Source organism: Tachysurus fulvidraco, chromosome 4 (genome assembly GCF_022655615.1).
Source record: "Tachysurus fulvidraco isolate hzauxx_2018 chromosome 4, HZAU_PFXX_2.0, whole genome shotgun sequence".
NCBI lineage: Eukaryota > Metazoa > Chordata > Actinopteri > Siluriformes > Bagridae > Tachysurus > Tachysurus fulvidraco.
In genome coordinates this window covers 1,276,371-1,298,158 of record NC_062521.1, presented here as the reverse complement: position 1 = coordinate 1,298,158, position 21,788 = coordinate 1,276,371, and the positions used below count along the sequence as shown (strand labels likewise).

At 40.3% G+C, this 21,788-nt stretch overlaps 1 protein-coding gene and 2 long non-coding RNA genes across 7 annotated transcripts; 2 read left to right on the top strand and 1 right to left on the bottom strand.

Moving 5' to 3' along the window:
- Positions 1-1,178: 1,178 nt before the first annotated feature.
- Positions 1,179-12,706, top strand: LOC125141010 (CD276 antigen-like). Of its 4 annotated transcripts, none has more exons than XM_047812095.1 (5): positions 8,404-8,527; positions 9,671-9,835; positions 10,601-10,948; positions 11,069-11,359; positions 11,939-12,706. In XM_047812095.1, the coding sequence occupies exons 2-5, from the start codon at positions 9,709-9,711 to the stop codon at positions 12,181-12,183; spliced, it is 1,011 nt and encodes a 336-aa protein (XP_047668051.1). In that variant the 5' UTR covers positions 8,404-8,527; positions 9,671-9,708; the 3' UTR covers positions 12,184-12,706. The 4 variants fall into 4 exon arrangements, with proteins under 4 accessions (XP_047668050.1, XP_047668053.1, XP_047668051.1 ...); XM_047812096.1 differs by having other exon boundaries at positions 8,409-8,527; positions 9,668-9,835; XM_047812094.1 differs by lacking the exons at positions 8,404-8,527; positions 9,671-9,835 and adding an exon at positions 1,179-1,476.
- Positions 12,707-14,641: 1,935 nt separating this feature from the next.
- LOC113656384 lies at positions 14,642-19,334 on the top strand. The gene is made up of 3 exons (XR_003443900.2): positions 14,642-14,891; positions 17,046-17,650; positions 19,199-19,334. It is a non-coding gene; the product is annotated as an uncharacterized LOC113656384 (long non-coding RNA).
- Positions 16,539-19,201, bottom strand: LOC113656388. Of its 2 annotated transcripts, none has more exons than XR_007140344.1 (3): positions 18,797-19,201; positions 18,413-18,714; positions 16,539-17,641 (listed from the first exon to the last, which is right to left on the bottom strand). It is a non-coding gene; the product is annotated as an uncharacterized LOC113656388 (long non-coding RNA). The 2 variants fall into 2 exon arrangements; XR_007140345.1 differs by having other exon boundaries at positions 18,445-18,714.
- Positions 19,335-21,788: the final 2,454 nt, after the last annotated feature.

Genomic DNA, 21,788 nt, shown 5'->3' with positions numbered 1-21,788 from the left:
ACCATCACACAACAATTTAAAACCATCATCAATAACTTTGGCCTTGTCTATAAAACTATCCAGAAAGTCATTCAGATCAGGAAATACAAAATTGAAAGTACACAGGTCTTTATAAAACTGAGTAACAAACTTTGATATTTCTTTTCCATCCTCTGTGAATGTATTATTAATTAACAACTTGCTTATAGAAGTCAATTCACCATTTCTTTTCTCCAAATTAAAGAAATACTTAGTATTTTTTTTGCCCTGTTACAACCATTTATGTCTTGACCTGATAAAAACCCCCTCTGCTTTTTCTTGATAAATTTTATCCAATTGTACTTGTAATGTTGATATATCCATCAATTCCTGTGCATTCAAATCACCTTTACTAGACAGGTGCATTATTTCTTTTATAACACTTTATTCTTTTTGTCTTTTAACTGAAGCAATAGATTTACCCATTGAAATAGCTAAGTTCCTAATTTTGTATTTCATTATTTCCCAAATGATTCCCATAAACTTTCATTATTTTAGCCTGAGACCAGTGCTTATCTATTAACTTTGATACCTTCATTTTAAAATGATCATCATTTAATAACTTTTTATTCAACTTCCAATAACAACTTTTTAGTTTAAATTCAGCTGGACCATGCATATTAATCAAAATTTATATACTCTTATGGTCATTTAAAACTGACGGCTCAATAGAAACAGCCTGGACATACTGTGCCAGTTCATATTAGGAAAAATCAATGCGTTATTGTTTGGAATAATCTTTTGTTGCTTCATATTCTGTTGTCTGGATCTTTAAGGCGCCAAATGTCAACTAAACAAGGGCGTCGATTTGGGTAGGGACGGTAGGGACATGTCCCTACCAATATCCAGGGAACACTCAATTGTCCCTAGCAATAATTCGACCAAGCCTATATATATTTATACATAACCACTGATATCCGTCTGTGTCTTGTGCTTTTTTACTTATTTCATTTAACATTTATCCAGGAATCATTAAATAAGATGAAAATATTTTACAACGGCGTTCTGTAAAAAATAGCGCAACTTGTGGAACACAAACGGTTAACAGATTTACCCCCTGCAATGAATCCCGCCTCTGTAACTCAACTCTCTAAAATGATTGGTCTTTGCCTTTTTTTGAGTCCCGCCTCTCTAACCCACGTCGCTGTTTGATTGGCTTTGTCTTTCTCGCTAATGTGTTGAGGTCGGCTGCAGCTCAACACACCCCCTCTTCCTGTCATTGGCAAAAAACATCTTTAGGGACGTCAAGTGAAGATTTTGTCGTATAAAAACTGATAAAGCGGTAGAAAATGAATGAATGAATGAAAAAAAAAACTGATCTTGTGTTTATGTACTGTACACATACCGACGCACACCTAGAGCTGAAGGGGGAAATGAGAGTTTACGCTCGGAGGGATTCGACACTGACTCTGGCTCTTCTGAATCTTTTCCTGCTGTTGTATGGAGATTCCTCTTACAGTAAGTCTGTTTTTACTACAGCTTTATATTTACGATGAAGTCTGAAGACGATAAAGTCTTACTCAGTTTCTTGTGCCAGCTGGTCATCAATCTTAACAGGTGTGGCAAGCGTAATGTTGTTACAAATGATAAAGGGGTCAGGGAAGGCAACAAACACTTACAATAAACACCACGGTCATAGTCTCTCTCTCTCTTTCACTCACTCACTCACTCACACACACACACACACACACACACACACACATTAATAAATGGAAATTGAACAAATACTTTGTATTTGGTTAAAATTTGGTTAAATTTTGGTCAGTGATCCTTACCAAACACAACACCCGCATTGTTGTGGGTATTTATTTCTTTGTTTGTTTGTTTATTGGGGGGCGCTGGGGGGGTGGAGATTTTTATATTATATTTATATTTATTTTATATTAAACTCACTATTTTGAGCTTGTGATCAGGAATGAGGCTGAACTTTCTCCTACATCTCAGGTCATACACAGAAACAAATCTTGAGCGGTCAAGATGGCGCCGCAGATGGCAGCCTCGACACATCTCTCTCTATTTTTGTTTAGTTTCTGTGTGTTTGGTTACGCTACCGTGATAACTTACACTAGAGAAGAACTGCTTAACATCGGGAAGTTCACTCCAGACAACTTTTCACCAGTTTTCAGAAATCCGGATAGTTTTTTGGAAATCTTAGTTGGAGGACCACAAGGGCGTGTTTTATTTTGACATTGGTGTCAACCGGGGCAGTTCTAGACCTTTTTTAGGGTGGCTTCAGCCCCCTGTCTGTAATCTCAGCCACCCTAAAACTATAAGTATAATTTTTACTTTCATAAATAAACAATAAAAATTAGGTTAAAATGCAGAACATGTCGTCGATGGGAAAGAAAATTATTTATCAGTTTGAACCAAGAGCGATTTTTTTTTTTTTTTTACTTTGCTTGTACGCGCATGCGTTGTAGTCTTTCAGAAGTGCGTCTTCAGCAGTCTGCTTTGTTTGAACGGAGAAGCACAGGTACACGCAGCGTGCACGCGCAGTCAGAGCTGCAAACAATCCATTCAATACTAAATAAAAATAACATTTATTGATTTGGTCTTTGTCTTGTGAATATTAGTTTATTAATGACGTCATTCATCGGACACACTGTTTATAGAGAATGCACACATACATGAACTGATCTGATTCAGGACTGGCATCATTACATCATGCATAAAATTTTGGTGTCCACTTTTGCCATTTTAAATAATACCATAACTTTTGGCTTACTATGTAGTCATATAATATATAATATAAAACTCTTCTTGTTTTAAATTCTCACTGAGGGCTAAAGATGAAATCCTAGAACCGCCCCTGATGGGACATAAATAAAAATGGTCTGCAGAGCCGCATTGTCACAAAAGTACAAAAGCTTATAGCTTTTTACTCGACTTGAACAATAATTAAAATAGTATTTTTTTTTTGTGCCATAACTTTATTTATTAATACACAGGTCAAAAACAACAGATATACAATAGGTCTATTTTATTTTTTTACATTTTTATGATTCCAGTAAGAATTCTAAAACTGTTACAAGAATACTTTCTTACTCACGTACTGGTAAGCTGCATAATCATGTTGCATATTGCTTCATACAACGGAATATAGATGATAAGAAAATAAAACAAATGCAAAATATAAAGGAAATATTAATTATTGAACATTATAATTATTGAACAGAAATACAAATAAATCAGATGTATCATTAACAGAAAATTGACTTCATTGGCCTTTTTATTACTACAGGAGAACTTTATCTTGCACCAGACATCTCTTTCTATCTTGGATAGATAAAATTTAACTTAGAATATAAGCTTGTAAAGCGAAAACTTTCCCTGTTTCAGCATGCGCTTGGCAGCATCTTCTGGCATTGTCACAATTTATATGATAAAAGTCTCTTGCCTTGCAAACCGTTTCAATAGTAAAAATATTCAAACAAAAACATCATAACAATGAAGAAAACCATTTAGTTAAAATAAACTCTGTTCAATGTCCGTTATATCTAATTCCGATATTCCTAAAATGGCTGATGAACAACTTTACCCGTGTTCTCTCAAACTTTTTCTGTTGATTTAGCTCTTAAAGATCTCTTCTCATGTTTTTGTCCGTAGCTGAGTTTGAGATCTCGGTCCCCACGCGTGTACAGGTGGGTGTGTACGGCGGGTGTGTCCATCTGTCCTGCGTGTTCCCAGTGAGCGGCTCGTGGGACGCAAACAGCAGCATGATCTTTTGGCTGCACAACCAAGAGGTGGTCCACAGTTTCTTTCATAACCGAGACCAGCCTCAACACCAGAGCCGGAGATACACCAACCGCACCAGCCTGTTCCACCAGGAGATGAAGAAGGGGAACGCGTCGCTCAGGCTGGACCGCACCACTCTGGAGGACGCGGGGGAGTACACCTGCTCCGTCAGCACTCGGCTGGGCAGCCAGAGAAAGAGCTTCCACCTCAAAGTAGCAGGTAACGATGAAACTGTACAATAAAGTGCTCTAAAATGTTAGCTACCTAGTGCTCACTGTGAAGCGTTACTGGTTGTCATGGTAATCGACCACTCAGCACTGTTCTCTACCCCTCCTTTAGCGTTCTACCCCGAGCCTCGTCTGCAAATCTTTGTGCTGAGCGACGGCCACATGGAGGTGCTGGTGACCTCAGAGGGCGGGTTCCCCTCTCCCTCCCTGCAGTGGGTGATGGGAAACGCCAGGGACGTCACCAACCACACACACACACAGCTGAGTAAGGACTATCACACAGGTCTGTACAGCGTGAACAGTAAACTGATCCTAAATGTAACCGTCAACTCCTCCATCACCTTCATCATGAAGAACCCAGATCTGGACCAGACCATCAGGAGGAGCATCAACCTCTTCTCAGGTGAGTTCATCAAGACCACACGTCCCCGAGAGGTTCGTTAACTCACAACACCACAAATGTGCCGTTGTTATCATTTTAAAAAAGAAATTAGTGAATGAATTCTTTATAGTAAATAAAAGATTAAACAGAAAAGTCTATAAAGATTTTTATAATGTGGATTATAAAATGGACTGAAATAAAAACTCTGAACCTGTTTTTATTTATTTATTTATTTATTTATTTAATTAATTTGTTTCACAGAAAATGGAGGCTTTGACCAGAGGAACCAGCGAGCAGGACTCATTGTGCTTTCTCTTGTTGGAGTTATGTTACTAGCTGTGATCATTTCACTAATTATCCCTCAACACAGAATGATGAAAGGGAAAATCCCCAAATACTTCAAAGACTAACATCGAGTCATCAGAAGCTTTGACAGCATCTGAAAATCCTTCCTCAGATAAAGCTGAACGTTTTACAGAATCCCTGATAAAGAAAGATCTCGGGGCAGGCGGCTAGACTAGAAGAAGAAATGTAGTTTACTTACAAGACTTTTTTTTCTTAAGCTCTCCATCAACTGGCCTTCAGCACAGCAGTCAGTGATTAAGGCAGATGTGTGGAGTCACATCTTCAAAACCATCTCCATCCTGATCTCCAGCTCCTGTCTTCCTCGCTGCTGAAACTTTTTATGGCACTGAATATTTAGAAAATTAATGTTTCTAATGGACAATGTTAAGGGTCTGGTGTCTCAGATCAAACTCTAGACCTCAGCTAGAACTGAAGGTCAATAAACCTCATCACAGTATTTTTGTACAGAAGCATTTATTATACTTTAAATGATCAGCTTGGTCTGTTTTACGGTTATCTCAGGCAGGTGACAGTCAGCTGTGAGCACCGGTGTATTTTCTGTGCTGTTCATCAGTTAGTGTTAAATTCAGTCCTCAACAGCTCCAGTCATCACCATGGCGACGTCCCCATAACATTTGTGTTTGAAGTAAAATAAATGTGAAGGTTTCTGTTGTGTTAAAAGGTTGTGTTAGTTAATGAATCCCTCTTTCTGGACAAGGGTTACTGATGCATTAATTTATAATAATTATTTTTATTTATTCATTTTGAGTCATGTAGCATTTGTACATTTACACTCACACTTGCACGTGCACACACACACACACACACACACACACACACACTCACACTCTCTCTCACACACACACTCACCCCAAACAATACTAGTTAATAATGACCCACACACCCATAAATACCGATCCACACGTACACATCATGATAACAAGTAGAATGTGGAAGTCGCTACGCAGTCAGTGTGTGTAGGTGAGGAACAGCGTGAATTTTCTGTCCATCAGCTTTAGATTTAACAGCTGAAAGAATATGCAGTCTCTTGTGATCCTTGTGGTTATTAGGTCAAGTAAGATCACTTTTCATCCTACACTTCCTGGAGGTGTAGTGTGGAAAAGAGGTGGTTTTAAGAACTTGGGTGTCTACCTGGGGAATGATGAGGTTTTAAATAAAAATTGGGATGGCACATGTAGAGCATGTGAAGGGCAGACTGAGCAGGTGGAAGCTGCTGGTCCCAAGAATGCCCTACAGGGGGCGATCGTTGGTCATCAACAACCTTCAACAATCAACAACGCATCATCCCTCCGGCACAAGCTGGCATGTGTGGATCCACCGCCAAACCTGCTAGCAAGCATCCAGGCCCTTTACATTTGTGTTTGAAGTAAAATAAATGTGAAGGTTTCTGTTGTGTTAAAAGGTTGTTAGTTGATAAATCCCTCTTGCTGGACAAGGGTTACTGATGCATTTATTAATAATAATTATTTTTCATTTTGAGTCATGTAGCATTTGTACATTTGTACATTTAAAATGTTTATAAAAATCTGAAGGTGAATTTTATCAGAATAAAAACAGTTTAAACTGCATCTGATTCCTTTCATTGCTTTATGGAGGTTGTTTTTATTAAAAAAATGTTAGGATCAAAACAGCATATTGTAATATTAAGAGAGATTTCCATCACACACTCACACATGCATGTGCACACACACACACACACACACACACAGTCTCTCTCTCTCTCTCTCTCTCTCTCTCTCACACACACACACACTCACCCCGAACAATCCTAGTTAATAATGACCCACACACCCATAAATACTAATAAACACATACACATCACGATAACGAGTAGAATGTGGAAGTCGCTACGCAGTCAGTGTGTGTAGGTGAGGAACAGTGTGAATTTTCTCTTTAGCTTTAGATAAACACTAAAAAATTCACACACCCTGTAAATGCTGTTTCAATATTCATTAAACATAATGTGAAGACATACTGTGTTTCTCTGAAGTACAGATTATGTGATGAGCTAATCATTCCACAGGTCTCACACACATGTAACACCAGGGGCGAATCTAGGGTCAGAGCTTTAGGGGTGCTGAGCACGCAATGAGCCTGAGGATCTCTTCTCGGTACCTAATGGCAGTCAGGTTTCCTCTGGCGAGCACATGGAGGGCTGTGCATCCCTCCAAAGAAATGCCACCCCACACCATTACTGACCCACTGCCAAACCGGTCATGATGGAGGATGTTGCAGGCAGCAGAACGTTCTCCACGGCGTCTCCAGACTCTGTCATGTATGTCACATATGAACCTGCTTTCATCTGTGAAGAGCACAAGGCACCAGTGGTGAATTTGCAAATGCCAAACTTCCTTCCTGGTGTTGGGCTGTAAGCACAACCCCCACCTGTGGACATCCGGCCCTCATACCACCCTCATGGAGTCTGTTTCTGACCGTTTGAGCAGACACATGCATATCTGTGGCCTGGTGGAGGTAATTTTGCAGGGCTCTGGCAGTGCTCCTCCTGTTCCTCCTTGCACAAAGGCGGAGGTAGCGGTCCTGCTGCTGGGTTGTTGCCCTCCTATGGCCCTCCTCCACGTCTCCTGATGTACTGGCTTGTCTCCTAGTAGGGCCTCCATGCTCTGGACACTACGCTAACAGACACATCAAACCTTCTTGCCACAGCTAGCATTGATGTGCCATCCTCGATGAGCTGCACTACCTGAGCCACTTGTGTGGGTTGTAGACTCCATCTCATGCTACCACTAGAGTGAAAGCTCCGCCAGCATTCAAAATTCAGCCAGAAAGCATAGGAACTGAGAAGTGGTCTCTCTCCATCTATCCCTCTCCACCATCTCATCTCTCTCCACCTATCCCTATCTTCTGCATCTTCAACACTTGCACCCACTAGCTTTAAATCCTCATTAATTACATCCATATACCTCCGCTTTGGCCTTCCTCTTTGCTTCCTGCCTGGCAGCTCCATGTCCAACATTCTCCTACCAATATACTCACTCTCCCTCCTTTCAACATGTCCAAACCATCTTAATCTGGCCTCCCTAACTTTGTTCCATAAACGTCCAACATGAGACATCCCTCTGATGTACTCGTTCCTAATCCTGTCCAACCATGTCCCTCCCAAAGAGAACCTCAACATCTTCAGTTCGGCTACCGCTAGCTCTGACTCCTGTCTCTTCTTCAGTGACACCGTCTCTAAACCATACAGCATGGCCGGTCTCACCACTGTCCTGTACACCTCCCCCTTGATTCTTGCTGATTGTCAATCAGTGTTGCTTCCTAAGTGGGCAGTTTGATATAACAGAAGTGAGACTGACTTGGAGTTACATTGTGATGTTTAAGTGTTCCCTTTTTTTCTGAGCAGTGTTTTATACAGCCATTTATTGTATTAGGAAAGTACCATATACACAAAACATAGTGGGCCCTTTGTAAACCAAATCTGTCCTATTTTATGAATATTAATAATTTAAAAGAATTCGATTAACCTGCACTGTGGTGTTAAATGCTGAGCTGTAGTCCACAGAAAAGCTTGTGTTTTTGTTGTTGTTTTTTCCTACTTCATGTATTCTCTGAAAACCTGTGACTACCTATTGTGACTTTGAACAAAATGTGTATTTTGTGTTTCGAAAAAAAGAAACCCGACACACACACGTGATGTTTATTGGCGCGTCTAAAATGTTTTATTTTTTTAAAGGGGCAGGATTAGACACGATATATATGCGAGTTCACGCTCGGAGGGATTCGACACTGATTCTGACTCTTCTGAATCATGTTCTGCTGTTACATGGAGTTTCCTCTTAGAGTAAGTCTGTTTTTACTACAGCTTTATATTTACAGCTTGGACGATGAAGTAAACTCTGTTTTTTATGCCAACTGGTCACCAATCTTAACTTGCAGGCATCACATTTACAGAGCTCCTCAACCCTCAGCTCTATCTGGACCATAAACGATGTTATCATTCCCAAATCTATTAAAAAATCAAGGCACAATTATCCATCTATTAAAATAATGTATAATTACAAATCAACTTAATATCCAAAGACATGCAGACAAATGTCTTACAGTTGGAAGTTCAGAATTAAATCATTATGCGGCGATTTATATAAAAAAACATTCGAGGACAGAAATGATCAACTTTTTATTAATATCTCATAATTTTTAATGCAAAAACAAAATGTGCATTCAGTGACGTCTCCTGCGTGTCGGTTGTTTTGGATTTTGGGACTTTTCTTTCGGCGATATTAAGCTTGCACTTTGCCCCAAAAACAGTATGCAAGAATAACTTATTAAACTCACTCTTCTGACACGTGATCAGGACTGAACTTTCTCCTACGTCTCAGGTCATACACAGAAACAAATATTACAGAATCATGTACACAACTCTTCAGAATAAAGCCAACGGACAGTCCAAATGAAATGTCACCCATCTAATGGGGTGGATATTCATTTTAATTATACATTAATCACAGGAATACAAACTAAAGTGTTTTGATCAGAATAAAAGTGATCCTGCATGAATACAGGGTTGTACACTGTCTTTTGTCCTGCACTTTGTTTGTCTTGTGTCTCACACTGTGTACACCAGGTTGCACAGTTACACTTTATGTGGCTAAGACTTACTAAATCCTTATCTCTGTCTTTGTTTATTGTAGCATCATGTTTTATGTAACTTCATGATCCTGGAGGAATGTTGTCATTTCACTGTGTACTGTAACAGCTATATGGCTAAAATGGCAATAAAAGCTTCTTGACTTGACTTGACACGTCTGAACACAATAAACTATCAGTGAGATTAAAATGATCATGAAGATAACATTCTGAGGCAGTTGCAGGGTCGTAATAGCAGCTCATTAAACAGTTGGCAAAAGACTTTCATCAGATCATTAATTTTTTTTAAAATGTTTTTTCCCACTCAAACCCTGATGTTGATGTTTCTCCTCAGCAGCAGACACCGAGTGAGCCCAGGGAGAAGATCCTGACCTGATGCTCACACTCTACCTGTTACAGATGGAGATCAGTCTCAGATCAGTCAGGGTTTCGACACTGACTCTGACCCTGACTCTGACTCTTCCGAATCTTTTCCTGCTGTTACATGGAGTTTTCTCTTACAGTAAGTCTGTTTTTACTGCAGCTTTATATGTACAGCTCAGAGTAAGATTAAAAATCTCCAGCTGATGGTTGAAACCTAATGAGTGTTAGTCAAGGTGTTGGTGTAAAGTTTTAGTGAGATAACGTGTTAATAACACAGACATAACCCGGATTTTACAGCAGGTTCTGTTTATTATCACCAGGTTACAGCGACAGTGACAGTGAACTGAGGACAGAAATACTGAGCTCACAGCTCTGTTAGGGCACAAAGTGTTGATTCTTTTTTCTACTCTAGCTTCAGAATTCTTGATTAACTGGCTTTATTGACCAACCAGATGGATAATCAGACTCAATAAATTCAGTGAGAACTAATGATAAGAAAATAAAACAAATGTAATATAAAGGACATTGTTTACATCATTTAAACAGAAATACAAATAAATCACATGTATCATTAAATCATTAAAATTTAACTTAGAATATAAGCTTGTAAAGTGAAAACTTTCCCTGTTTCAGCATGCGCTTGGCAGCATCTTCTTCCTGCCTCTGTCACAATTTACATGATAAAAGTCTCTTGCCTTGCAAACCGTTTCAATGGTAAAAATATTCAAACAAAAACATCATAACAATGAAGAAAACCATTTAGTTAAAATAAACTCTGTTCAATGTCAGTTATATCTAATTCCTATATTCCTAAAATGGCTGAGGAACAACTTTACCCGTGTTCTTTCACACTTTTTCTGTTGATTTAGCTCTTAAAGATCTCTTCTCATGTTTGTATCCATAGCTGAGTTTGAGATCTCGGTCCCCACGCGTGTACAGGTGGGTGTGTACGGCGAGGCGGTCCATCTGTCCTGCGTGTTCCCAGTGAACGGCTCGTGGGACGCAAACAGCAGCATGATCATGTGGCTGCACAACCTAGAGGTGGTCCACAGTTTCTTTCGTGGCCGAGACCAGCCTCAACACCAGAGCCAGACATACACCAACCGCACCAGCCTGTTCCACCAGGAGATGAAGAAGGGGAACGCGTCCCTTAGGCTGGACCGCACCACTCTGGAGGACGCGGGGGAGTACACCTGCTCCGTCAGCACTCGGCTGGGCAGGCAGAGTAAGAGCTTCCACCTCAAAGTAGCAGGTAATGATGAAACTGTACAATAAAGTGCTCTAAAATGTTAGCTACCTAGTGCTCACGGTGAAGTGTTACTGGTTGTCATGGTAACCGACCACTCAGCACTGTTCTCTACCCCTCCTTTAGCGTTCTACCCCGAGCCTCGTCTGCAAATCTCTGTGCTGAGCGACGGCCACATGGAGGTGCTGGTGACCTCAGAGGGCGGGTTCCCCTCTCCCTCCCTGCAGTGGCTGATGGGAAACGCCAGGGACGTCACCAACCACACACACACACAGCTGAGTAAGGACCATCACACAGGTCTGTACAGCGTGAACAGTAAACTGATCCTAAGTGGAACAGTCAACTCCTCCATCACCTTCATCATGAAGAACCCAGATCTGGACCAGACCATCAGGAGGAGCATCGACTTCTTCTCAGGTGAGTTCATCAAGACCACACGTCTCCGAGAGGTTCATTAACTCACAACACCGCAAATGTGCCGTTATTATCATTTTAAAAAAGAAAATAGTGAATGAATTCTTTATAGTAAATAAAAGATTAAACAGAAAAGTCTATAAAGATTTTTATAATGTGGATTAGGGGGCACGGTGGCTTAGCGGTTAGCACGTTCGCCTCACACCTCCACGGTTGGGGGTTTAATTCCCGCTTCTGCCTTGTGTGTGTGGAGTTTGCATGTTCTCCCTGTGCCTCGGGGGTTTCCTCCAGGTACTCCGGTTTCCTCCCCCGGTCCAAAGACATGCATGGTAGGTTGATTGGCATCTCTGGAAAATTGTCCGTAGTGTGTGTGTGAGTGAATGAGATTGTGTGTGTGCCCCTGTAATGGGTTGGCACTCCGTCCAGGGTGTATCCTGCCTCGATGCCCGATGACGCATGAGATAGGCACAGGCTCCTCATGACCCGAGAAGTTCGGATAAGAAAATGAAGAAAATGTAGAAAATGAGTGAGTGAGTGATGTGAATTATAAATTTTTATTTATTTATTTAATTTGTTTCACAGAAAATGGAGGCTTTGACCAGAGGAACCAGCGAGCAGGACTCATTGTGCTTTCTGTTGTTGTAGTTATGTTACTAGCTGTGATCATTTCACTAATTATCCTTCAATACAGAATGATGAAAAAGGGAAAATCCCAAAATACTTCAGAGACTAACATAAAGTTATCAGAAGCTTTGATCCATCAGACAGCAGCTGAAAAATCTCCAACGGATGAAGCAGAAACTGTTACAGAATTACTTGATGAATGAAGATCTCGGGGCAGGCGGCTAGACTAGAAGAAGAAATGTAGTTTATTTATAAGATTTTTTTTCTTAAGCTCTCCACCAACTGGCCTTCAGCAGAACAGTCAGTGATTAAGGCAGAGTCACATCTTCAAATCCATCTCCATCCTGATGTCCAGCTCCTGTCTTCCTCGCTGCTGAAACTTTTTATGGCACTGAATATTTAGAAAATTAATGTTTCTAATGGACAATGTTAAGGGTTTGGTGTCTCAAATCAAACTCTAGACTTCAGCTACAACTGAAGGTCAATAAACCTCATCACAGTATTTTTGTAAAGAAGCATTTATTATACTTTAAATGATCAGCTTGGTCTGTTTTACGGTTATTTCAGGCAGGTGACAGTCAGCTGTGAGCACCGGTGTATTTTCTGTGCTGTTCATCAGTTAGTGTTAAATTCAGTCCTCAACAGCTCCAGTCATCACCATGGCGACGTCCCCATAACATTTGTGTTTGAAGTAAAATAAATGTGAAGGTTTCTGTTGTGTTAAAAGGTTGTGTGTTAGTTAATGAATCCCTCTTTCTGGACAAGGGTTACTGATGCATTTATTAATAATAATTATTTTTATTTATTCATTTTGAGTCATGTAGCATTTGTACATTTAAACATTGAAAATGTTTATAAAAAATCTGAAGGTGAATTTTATCAGAATAAAAACAGTTTAAACTGCATCTGATTCCTTTCATTGCTTTATGAAGGTTGTTTTTATTTAAAAAAAATGTTAGGATCAAAACAGCATATTGTAATATTAAGAGAGATTTCCATCACACACTCACACTTGCACGTGCACACACACACACACACACACACACACTTACACACACTCACACTCTCTCTCACACACACACACTCACCCCAAACAATACTAGTTAATAATGACCCACACACCCATAAATACCGATCCACACATACACATCATGATAACGAGTAGAATGTGGAAGTCGCTACGCAGTCAGTGTGTGTAGGTGAGGAACAGCGTGAATTTTCTGTCCATCAGCTTTAGATTTAACAGCTGAAAGAATATGCAGTCTCTTGTGATCCTTGTGGTTATTAGGTCAAGTAAGATCACTTTTCATCCTACACTTCCTGGAGGTGTAGTGTGGAAAAGAGGTGGTTTTAAGAATTTGGGTGTCTACCTGGGGAATGATGAGGTTTTAAATAAAAATTGGGATGGCACATGTAGAGCATGTGAAGGGCAGACTGAGCAGGTGGAAGCTGCTGGTCCCAAGAATGCCCTACAGGGGGCGATCGTTGGTCATCAACAACCTTCAACAATCAACAATGCATCATCCCTCTGGCAGAAGCTGGCATGTGTGGATCCACCGCCAAACCTGCTAGCAAGCATCCAGGCCCTGCTTGTGGATTTCTTCTGGAATTGTCTACATTGGATTCCCCAGAGCATTCTGCGTCTGCACAAGGAGGAAGGAGGGCAGGGGCTGGTCCAGATAGCCAGCAGAGCTACAGCTTTCCACCCTCAGTTCAACCAGAGACTCCTTACTGGACCTAAAAATTTGGAATGCAGAGCAGCAGCCAGTAAATTACTACACACAGTGGTGGTCTGAGGCATGATAGGACTTTGTTTTTAATGGACACCAAAACCTTGGACATTTCTGGACTACCATTGTTTTATCGTGGAGTGTTCAAAATCTGGAACTTAAAAAAAAACAACAGAACAAAGCCAACACTATATTGGCTGCTGGAGGGCCATCTGTCCTGTTCCCAGTGAGCGGCTCATGGGACGGATGGACATCTCCAGTGTGACTGTCCCCGCACTGTCCAAGACTCTCATCTCCGCAGGCATTGTGACACTCCGGGAGCTGACCTGTCGATGGTAGAGGACCTGGCAGCATGTATGGGATTGCGGTCCCTGCGTGTTGTCAATCAACTCTTACATGGCTGGAGATCCTCCTTAACATCATAGGAGCGTGTTCAGCTGATGGACCAACAACACACAGAGACTGGTCCTATAGAAGAGGGACCCTTTCCCTAGCTGAACATTGCTCCTGATTTTCATGGATCTGAAGCTCCCATCCTGGAGTGATTTCTGATTTCTGCAGATAATCACAATAATATTAAGAAACACAGCAACCTGCCACCAACTGCACAGAGAATGTGATGTGCTCATGATACACAACACATCTGTGTGTATGAGAGTGGAAACTGCAGTGGACATGAACTGTTGATGATGGGTTTATCTTAGTAAAAAATAAAACTTACTGAGACAAATAATGGCCCTGAGACCCCGGAGCTCTCCACAGGCTCCTAAAGACACATAAACACACGCACACAAACACACACACTTTATTACTCAGAAGATTATTATCTGTGTATCAGGACCACACACACACATAAACACACACAATTAAACACACACACACACACACACACACACACACACACACACACACACACACACACACACACACACACACGCTGTCAGTCAGGATACTATTGGTGCGTGTGGTGCGGCGTCACGAGCAGATACGTCGGACCTTTTGATACGTCGGACCGAGCGTCCGGTCGCTGACACGAAAACCAAAAAGAAAACGACGGTTTAATTTGTTTAATTTGACTGTGAAATTTGTTCCGGTTTGGTGTGAAGATGGATTTAGACTCCATGAGATATGCGGACCTGAGGCAGCTCGCCAAGAGCGTTGGGTTAAAAGCCAACATGAAGGTGAGGCGGTTAATAACGGCTCCGGTTAGCATCAGGAGCTAACGGTCATTACAGGTGTCACCTCAGGGGTGATTATTAATGTTTATCTGTAATAACATGCAGGTTACAGCAGCAATGTCAGCTTTACAGGATCCACATATCCTCCAGGTCAAAGTAATAACACCATACTGTGTGTGTCAGTGTGTGTGTGTGTGTGTGTGTGTCAGTGTGTGTGTCAGTGTCCAGATATCCTCCATGTCAAAGTAAAAACACCATACGTAAACTGTGTGTCTGTGTGTGTGTGTGTGTGTGTGTGTGTGTCCAGATATCCTCCATGTCAAAGTAATACATGTCAGTGTGTGGGTGTCAGTGTCCAGATATCCTCCATGTCAAAGTAAAAACACCATACTGTGTGTGTGTGTGTGTGTCCAGATATCCGCCATGTCTAAGTAATAACACCTGTCAGTGGGTGTGTGTCAGTGTGTGTGTTAGTGTCCAGATATCCTCATGTCAAAGTAATAACACCTGTAAGTAGGGGTGGGAGAAAAAATCGATTCACCAAACTATCGCGATTCTTTTTAAAACGATTTTGAGATTGATTTGTTTAGCTCAGAATCGATATATATATATATATATATATATATATATATATATATATATATATATATATATATATATATTTAATTATTATACTTATCCAGAGAGTTGGAAGACGTTATCGCTTTTATTCCAACAGAGGGCGAAACGTATTTTGTTGTTGTCTGTATTAGACGACGTCGTATCCGTTTTAAGCTGGCGCGAGAAAGCAAAACCACAGCAGAGGCAGGGGAGCAAACCTCTTTTGAGAATTATTTCTGCACCTTCACGTTTTAAATCACAAGTGTGGAAACACTTTGGATTTTACACACCGTCAGAAAGAGCTGTGCTGGACATGACTAAAACGGTATGCAAACTCTGCCATACAGTGATAGCATATTGTGGCAATACGACCAACTTGAGTGCCCACCTTGCTCGACACCATCCCGAGCTGAAATTCGGGCTGTGAACAAACTCTGGATGTGACATTGAGTAAATTACCATGCACTTCTGAGAAGGAAAAACGCATCACAGAGTCGATTGCTCTTTTTATCTGCAAAGACATTCGACCTTATAGTGTTGTGGAAAATGCAGGTTTTCGAAATATGATCCATACTTTGGAGCCAAGGTACGTTATTCCATCGAGGAAGCTTTTCGCAGACACAGTCGTGCCCAAAATCTAAGGCGAGGTTGAGTCAGAAGTAAAAAAACGTTTAAGCAAAGCTCAACGAGTCGCACTTAGCTGTGATGCCTGGACATCGCGAGCTACAGTGTCCAATGTAACCCATAAATAAATAAATCTTTAAATAAATCTAGTTCAATTTTAAATAAATTGTTCCGGAGCTTTTTTATTTATTGTTATTTATTGGAACAGTTTAACAGCACTTATTTTATTTGAGAGTGTTGTTTTTAGTTATTTTGTTGCACATTTAAATATTATATTCAAGTTTTTGGTACTTGAAAGTTTTATGGTTCAAGGTTCTTTATGCACTATGCATGTTTATGCTCCTGAAATAAAAATTCAGAAAGATGTGATGCATTGTTTTTGTTAATATAACTCTTATAGAGTCTCTTTAAGGATGTGATCAAGTATTTGCCATTGTCTAATCTTTATTAAGCAAACAAAAATCACAATTTAAACAATGAATTGCAATAGCTACAGAATCGCAATATGTATTGAATCGGCACAAAAGTATCGGGATAGTATTGAATCGCCAGATTAGTGAATCATCCCAGCCCTACCTGTAAGTGTGTGTCAGTGTCCAGATATCCTCATGTCAAAGTAATAACACCATGTGTGTTGAATTTAATACTCTATTTAAAAAGCATTAAAACTGTCCTTCACTAAAGGTCCTAAAGACACACATGGAAACTTTAGTGTTAATTAAGTCCATCTTTGTGGAGAAGAGAACTGATGGCTTTTGTTCACCGATTCACATCATTACACTTTCACACAGTAGCACAAAGTGTGTAGAATTAACTGTAATCACTTCCGTTCTTCTTCACTGTTTATCTGATATTTTGACTGGATAATAGGAGACCGAACTGTTGGTACAAAAACAATCTTTGTCTAACTGAAACCTGCTGTTTATTTTTCAGGCTGATGAGATGCTGAAGACACTGAAACTGCGTTTTGAACACAAAGATGGGATGAGGACGGCGGTAAAATGAGCTCAGAGAGGAGGAAGGTGTCGTCAGTTAAGGACATGAAGCCTCCAGCTCCTGAAATGAAACCTCAATCTGCTGATGATCATGCTGTCGGTGAGGAGGGCCAGAAAGGTGTGTGTTAAAAAAGGTGCATGAAGCTACAGTCTGAAAATCCCATCTGAAAATAAAGAGGGAACGTTACGCCATAACGAGTCCACGTCTGGATCCGAGCGTCTTCTCCTTGTTCTGTTTCCGGACCTCATTGTGCTCATCTGTTACAGTGAATAAATCGGAGGGAAGACGATCAATATTCTGCATCTCATCCAGTCATCATTCAGCAACGCCCGACTCAGACAACAATCCACAGTGAACACAATATCTAACTCCTTCTCTCTCTCTCTCACTCAATTTCTACCTCTTATCCGAACTACCTCGGGTCACGGGGAGCCTGTGCCTGTCTCAGGCGTCATCGGGCATCAAGGCAGGATACACCCTGGACGGAGTGCCAACCCATCACAGGGCACACACACCTAACTCCTTCTACGGCTCTGAATTAGGTAAATTAGACACAATTAGGGTGTGTAAACTTTTGAACTCGAGTCTAATTAGAGATCAGTGTCTTTCACAGTGTGTTAATATTTATGCTGTAGATCACTATTTAGTGCTCAGTTTCTTTCCTGTTTGTGTTCTGTATGGCCACGTTCACACTGCAAGTCTTAATGCTCAATTCGGATATTTTGCTCAGATCTGATTTTTTTGTTTGGCTGTTCACATTACCTTTTAAAATGTGGCCTATATCAGATGCCAGTGTGAACAGTTTGCTGTTTTGAACTGACCCGCATGCGCAGACGAACAATAACAATGACGTCACACGCAGCACGCCGTCGCGCTAAAAAGTTGTCATCTGGTGCAAGCAAACATATCATGTAATGCTATAATGTGATGTATTCAATGCAAACATTATGAGCTGGTTCACGTAACCACTTTATATAACACTCTTAACACACACACGTTTCTGTCACGTTTTTGCCTGCGCAAAAAAATAAAAAAAAAGGTTTGCGCCGGCGAAAACGTGACACAAACGACTGGTAACGTGTGTGTGTGTGTTAAGCAAAAAATAAATAAAAAAGTCTTCGCCGGCGCATAATTGTGACGAATGTCGATGTAGATTGACGTAAAAGTCGCATCACATATGGAAGTGGCCCAGATCTGATTTGAAAAAATCTGATCTGGGCCAGATTTGAGTGTTCGCACTACTCCTGAAGAAGTCTGACCTGGTCACTTGACCCCAAAAAAATCGGATTTTGGGCCACTTTTACCTGCAGTGTGAACAGGGCCTATGTTTCCTCACCAGCAGCGTCCCTCTGGCCGCTTCTGTACTTGATGGTGTTTATAGTTTTTCTGGTGAGAAACCGTTGGAGACTTCTTCAGTGCTGCGTTTTCATGCGTTGCTTCGAATGGCTTCAGTATTCCAGTGAACTCGGTTCTGAGGTTTCTGAACTCGGAAGTTTAATTATGAGGTTGATGTGAGTGTCCGAGGCTCTCTTTAGATCGAATGCATTTTTCTTGTTGGGGCCAGAGTCTTCACCACGGAGCGCTTGTGCTAGTAGTTTGTGAGAACCTGAAGATGAAATCATGACATCAGATCACAACGTTAACACGGCCCACACCCATAAGCCCAGAGTTCATGGCGTGTATCTCACCAGACATTGATTCTGTCAGCTGAGAAGATGGCAGGTCTGAAGGGGGCGCTGTCCTTCATCACAGGTGTGTTAGTGGGAGCCTCAGTGACCTTGTATTTCTCCACTTTCTTTTCCGGGCTGAACAGCGAGGCTCAGCTGAGCGATGGCATCCACAAGCATTTAAACACAGATGAATTTGAAACCTGGAACGAACTTATTTATTTATTTATTTATCTATCTATCTATTTATTTATTTATTTATTTATTTAAAAGACTACAAGCTGATAGTAAACACATTTGAGTGTAAAAGCTTGTGTTTCGGTGTCCTCACATTTCTTGTTTGCTGACTGAGCCTGAAATAGCAACATGCTCATTAAACAATGAGAAATAAAAACCTGAACAGTCTTCTTCTGTTTCTCTTAGATTTGCTAACAATTCCAAAGTGAACAAGAACAACAACCCTTCAGGTCCTTCACCGAGTTCTGGAGCACCTCCTCTGGACGTAGGAATCGATGGACTCCATCTTGCTAAAATGTGCTTTGTGGAGTTTCTTGAAATCTAGATCACAAAAATGTTATTCACAAAATGCATTTAATTAAGCGATAATATCAGTCATAAATATTTGTAATAAATTATAATTAGAGTGATGAAATAATTCTTTCTTATCTTCTGAACGGATTAAAGGTTTATGGAGCCAAAGATCTGCCAGCAGAACTTTTTTTATTCCTCAGAAAAGGGAAATTTAATATTTTATTTATAAAGCACCATAAAAACAGCCATGGCTGATCCCCAAAGTGCTGTACATCATAAAATACAGAAAGAAATTAATTTAAGAAAAATAACTAGTAAGACATAAATCATGCTCGTACAAATGCCATGGAATAAACTAAGAAATGGCTTTTTTATTTAAAAAAAAAAAATCAATATTATCAATTGACAATGATGGACACTATCTGCCTCCATTGACACATATTCAAGCCATACTGTGCATTAGTTGTTAGATGTTACATATGAGATTCAATCCGTGCCAAAAAAAAAATAAAATGTTGGACTCTTGTTTGTTCTTGATTCCGAACAGAAGGTCCCAGGAGAAGGAGCGTTGCCTGTGTTATGACATCATCACAGCTTAATATACAGATCTGACTCGTATCATTTGGAGAATTAAAACCAATAAATTAGCTACTGCATGGTAGAAGTGGGTACCACGTGTCGTGCTGCATGCAATAATTAAGCTTTGTTTGATAAAAAATATATATATATGATGCAAAATGTTAAGAATGTGAAGTCAAGCTAGTGGACTGATGTCTGATTTTTCCTTAAGTTAAAAAAAACAAAACATTCTATATCTATACAAATATATAATCCTCTCACTTGAGAAAATAGTACCAGAACTCTGTGTGTGTGTGTGTGTGTGTGTGTGTGTGTGTGTGTGTGTTGAGTTCTTTTTTTTTTCTGTAGCGCGTCTGATTTTAGCTTTTCAAATCTAAATTCTCGACATTTATTTTGCATTATAATACGAAATATACACTCTGTGTCCACTTTATTAGGAACCGCTGTATAGATCTAGATCTAGATCATGTGGCAGCAGCACAATGTCTAGAGTTGAGGTTTCAAACCCACAAAGGGCAAATTAATACTGGAGGTGAAATGGAGATGCAGCAGTAAGTAAGATGGGAAAAAGGGAAAGAAAGAAAACGTTCAGACTGGGTTCAGTTTGTGTGTGTGTGTGTGTGTGTGTGTGTGTGTGTGTGTGAGAGAGAGAGAGAGAGAGAGAGAGAGAGAGAGAGAGAGAGAGAGAGAGAGAGAGAGAGAGAAAGATGGTATGTGATTACACATGCGCATGTCAAATCAGGGCTTTTATGCACAATAGACTTTAAACAGCATTGCTGAGTATCTTACAAATCACACATAACAAAGAATGTGATGTGTGTGTGAGTGTGTGTGTTGGAGAGAGTGAGACAGAGAGGGAGGACATAAAAGCAATTTTATATTTATAACATTACCCAAGAAATCTGACCAACCTTCCCCACCACAACTTCGACTTGCAGGTCAAAAAAAATGGAAAGGATCTACTGCAGCTCTGTCAATGCCTGGGACTGTACACTGTTAACGGAAGGACACCACTACACACACACACACACACACACACACACACACACACACACACACACACACACACACACACACACACACACACACACACACAGAGCCCAGTAAGCTGATCAACATCCAGAAGCCATACAGATGAAACCAAATACAGCTCAGAAGTGTTCCAGAAAGCAATTAGGCAGCCATGACATTCAAACACTATTAGACACTTTTCTAGACACAACATACACTCACAGTAACGAAGGCATCAATCTTGCAGTTAGAAATATAAACCATGTTTACATTAGAACTGCACACACACACACACACACACACACACACACACACAGCCCTGTTTGTTAATATTATTATAATTATAACTAAAAATGATAACTATTATTACTATGATTATATATATATATATATATATATATATATATATATATATATATATATATATATATATATATATATATATATATATATTAATCTCTATGTTCCTGGGGTCTCCTCTGTTTTAAATAATAAGTTTATTAGTAAGAGATGTTCTTCTCTTTAATGTAATGAGAGAGAGGGAGAGAGACAGACAGACAAAGAGAGAGAGGAATGAGAGAGACAGACAGAAAGACAGACAGACAGAGAGAGAGGTCGTTCACACTGTGATTTTGTTCTCTTTCACACTAGCGGGTGAGAAAAGCTCCACTTGATCAGTGTTGATGTTTGTCTTTATCACCACAGAGTTGAATCAGGGTGTCGTCACATCACACACACACACACACACACATAAACACACGCACACAAACACACACACTTTATTACTCAGAAGATTATTATCTGTGTATCAGGACCACACACACACATAAACACACACAATTAAACACACACATAAACACACACACACACACACACACACACACACACACAC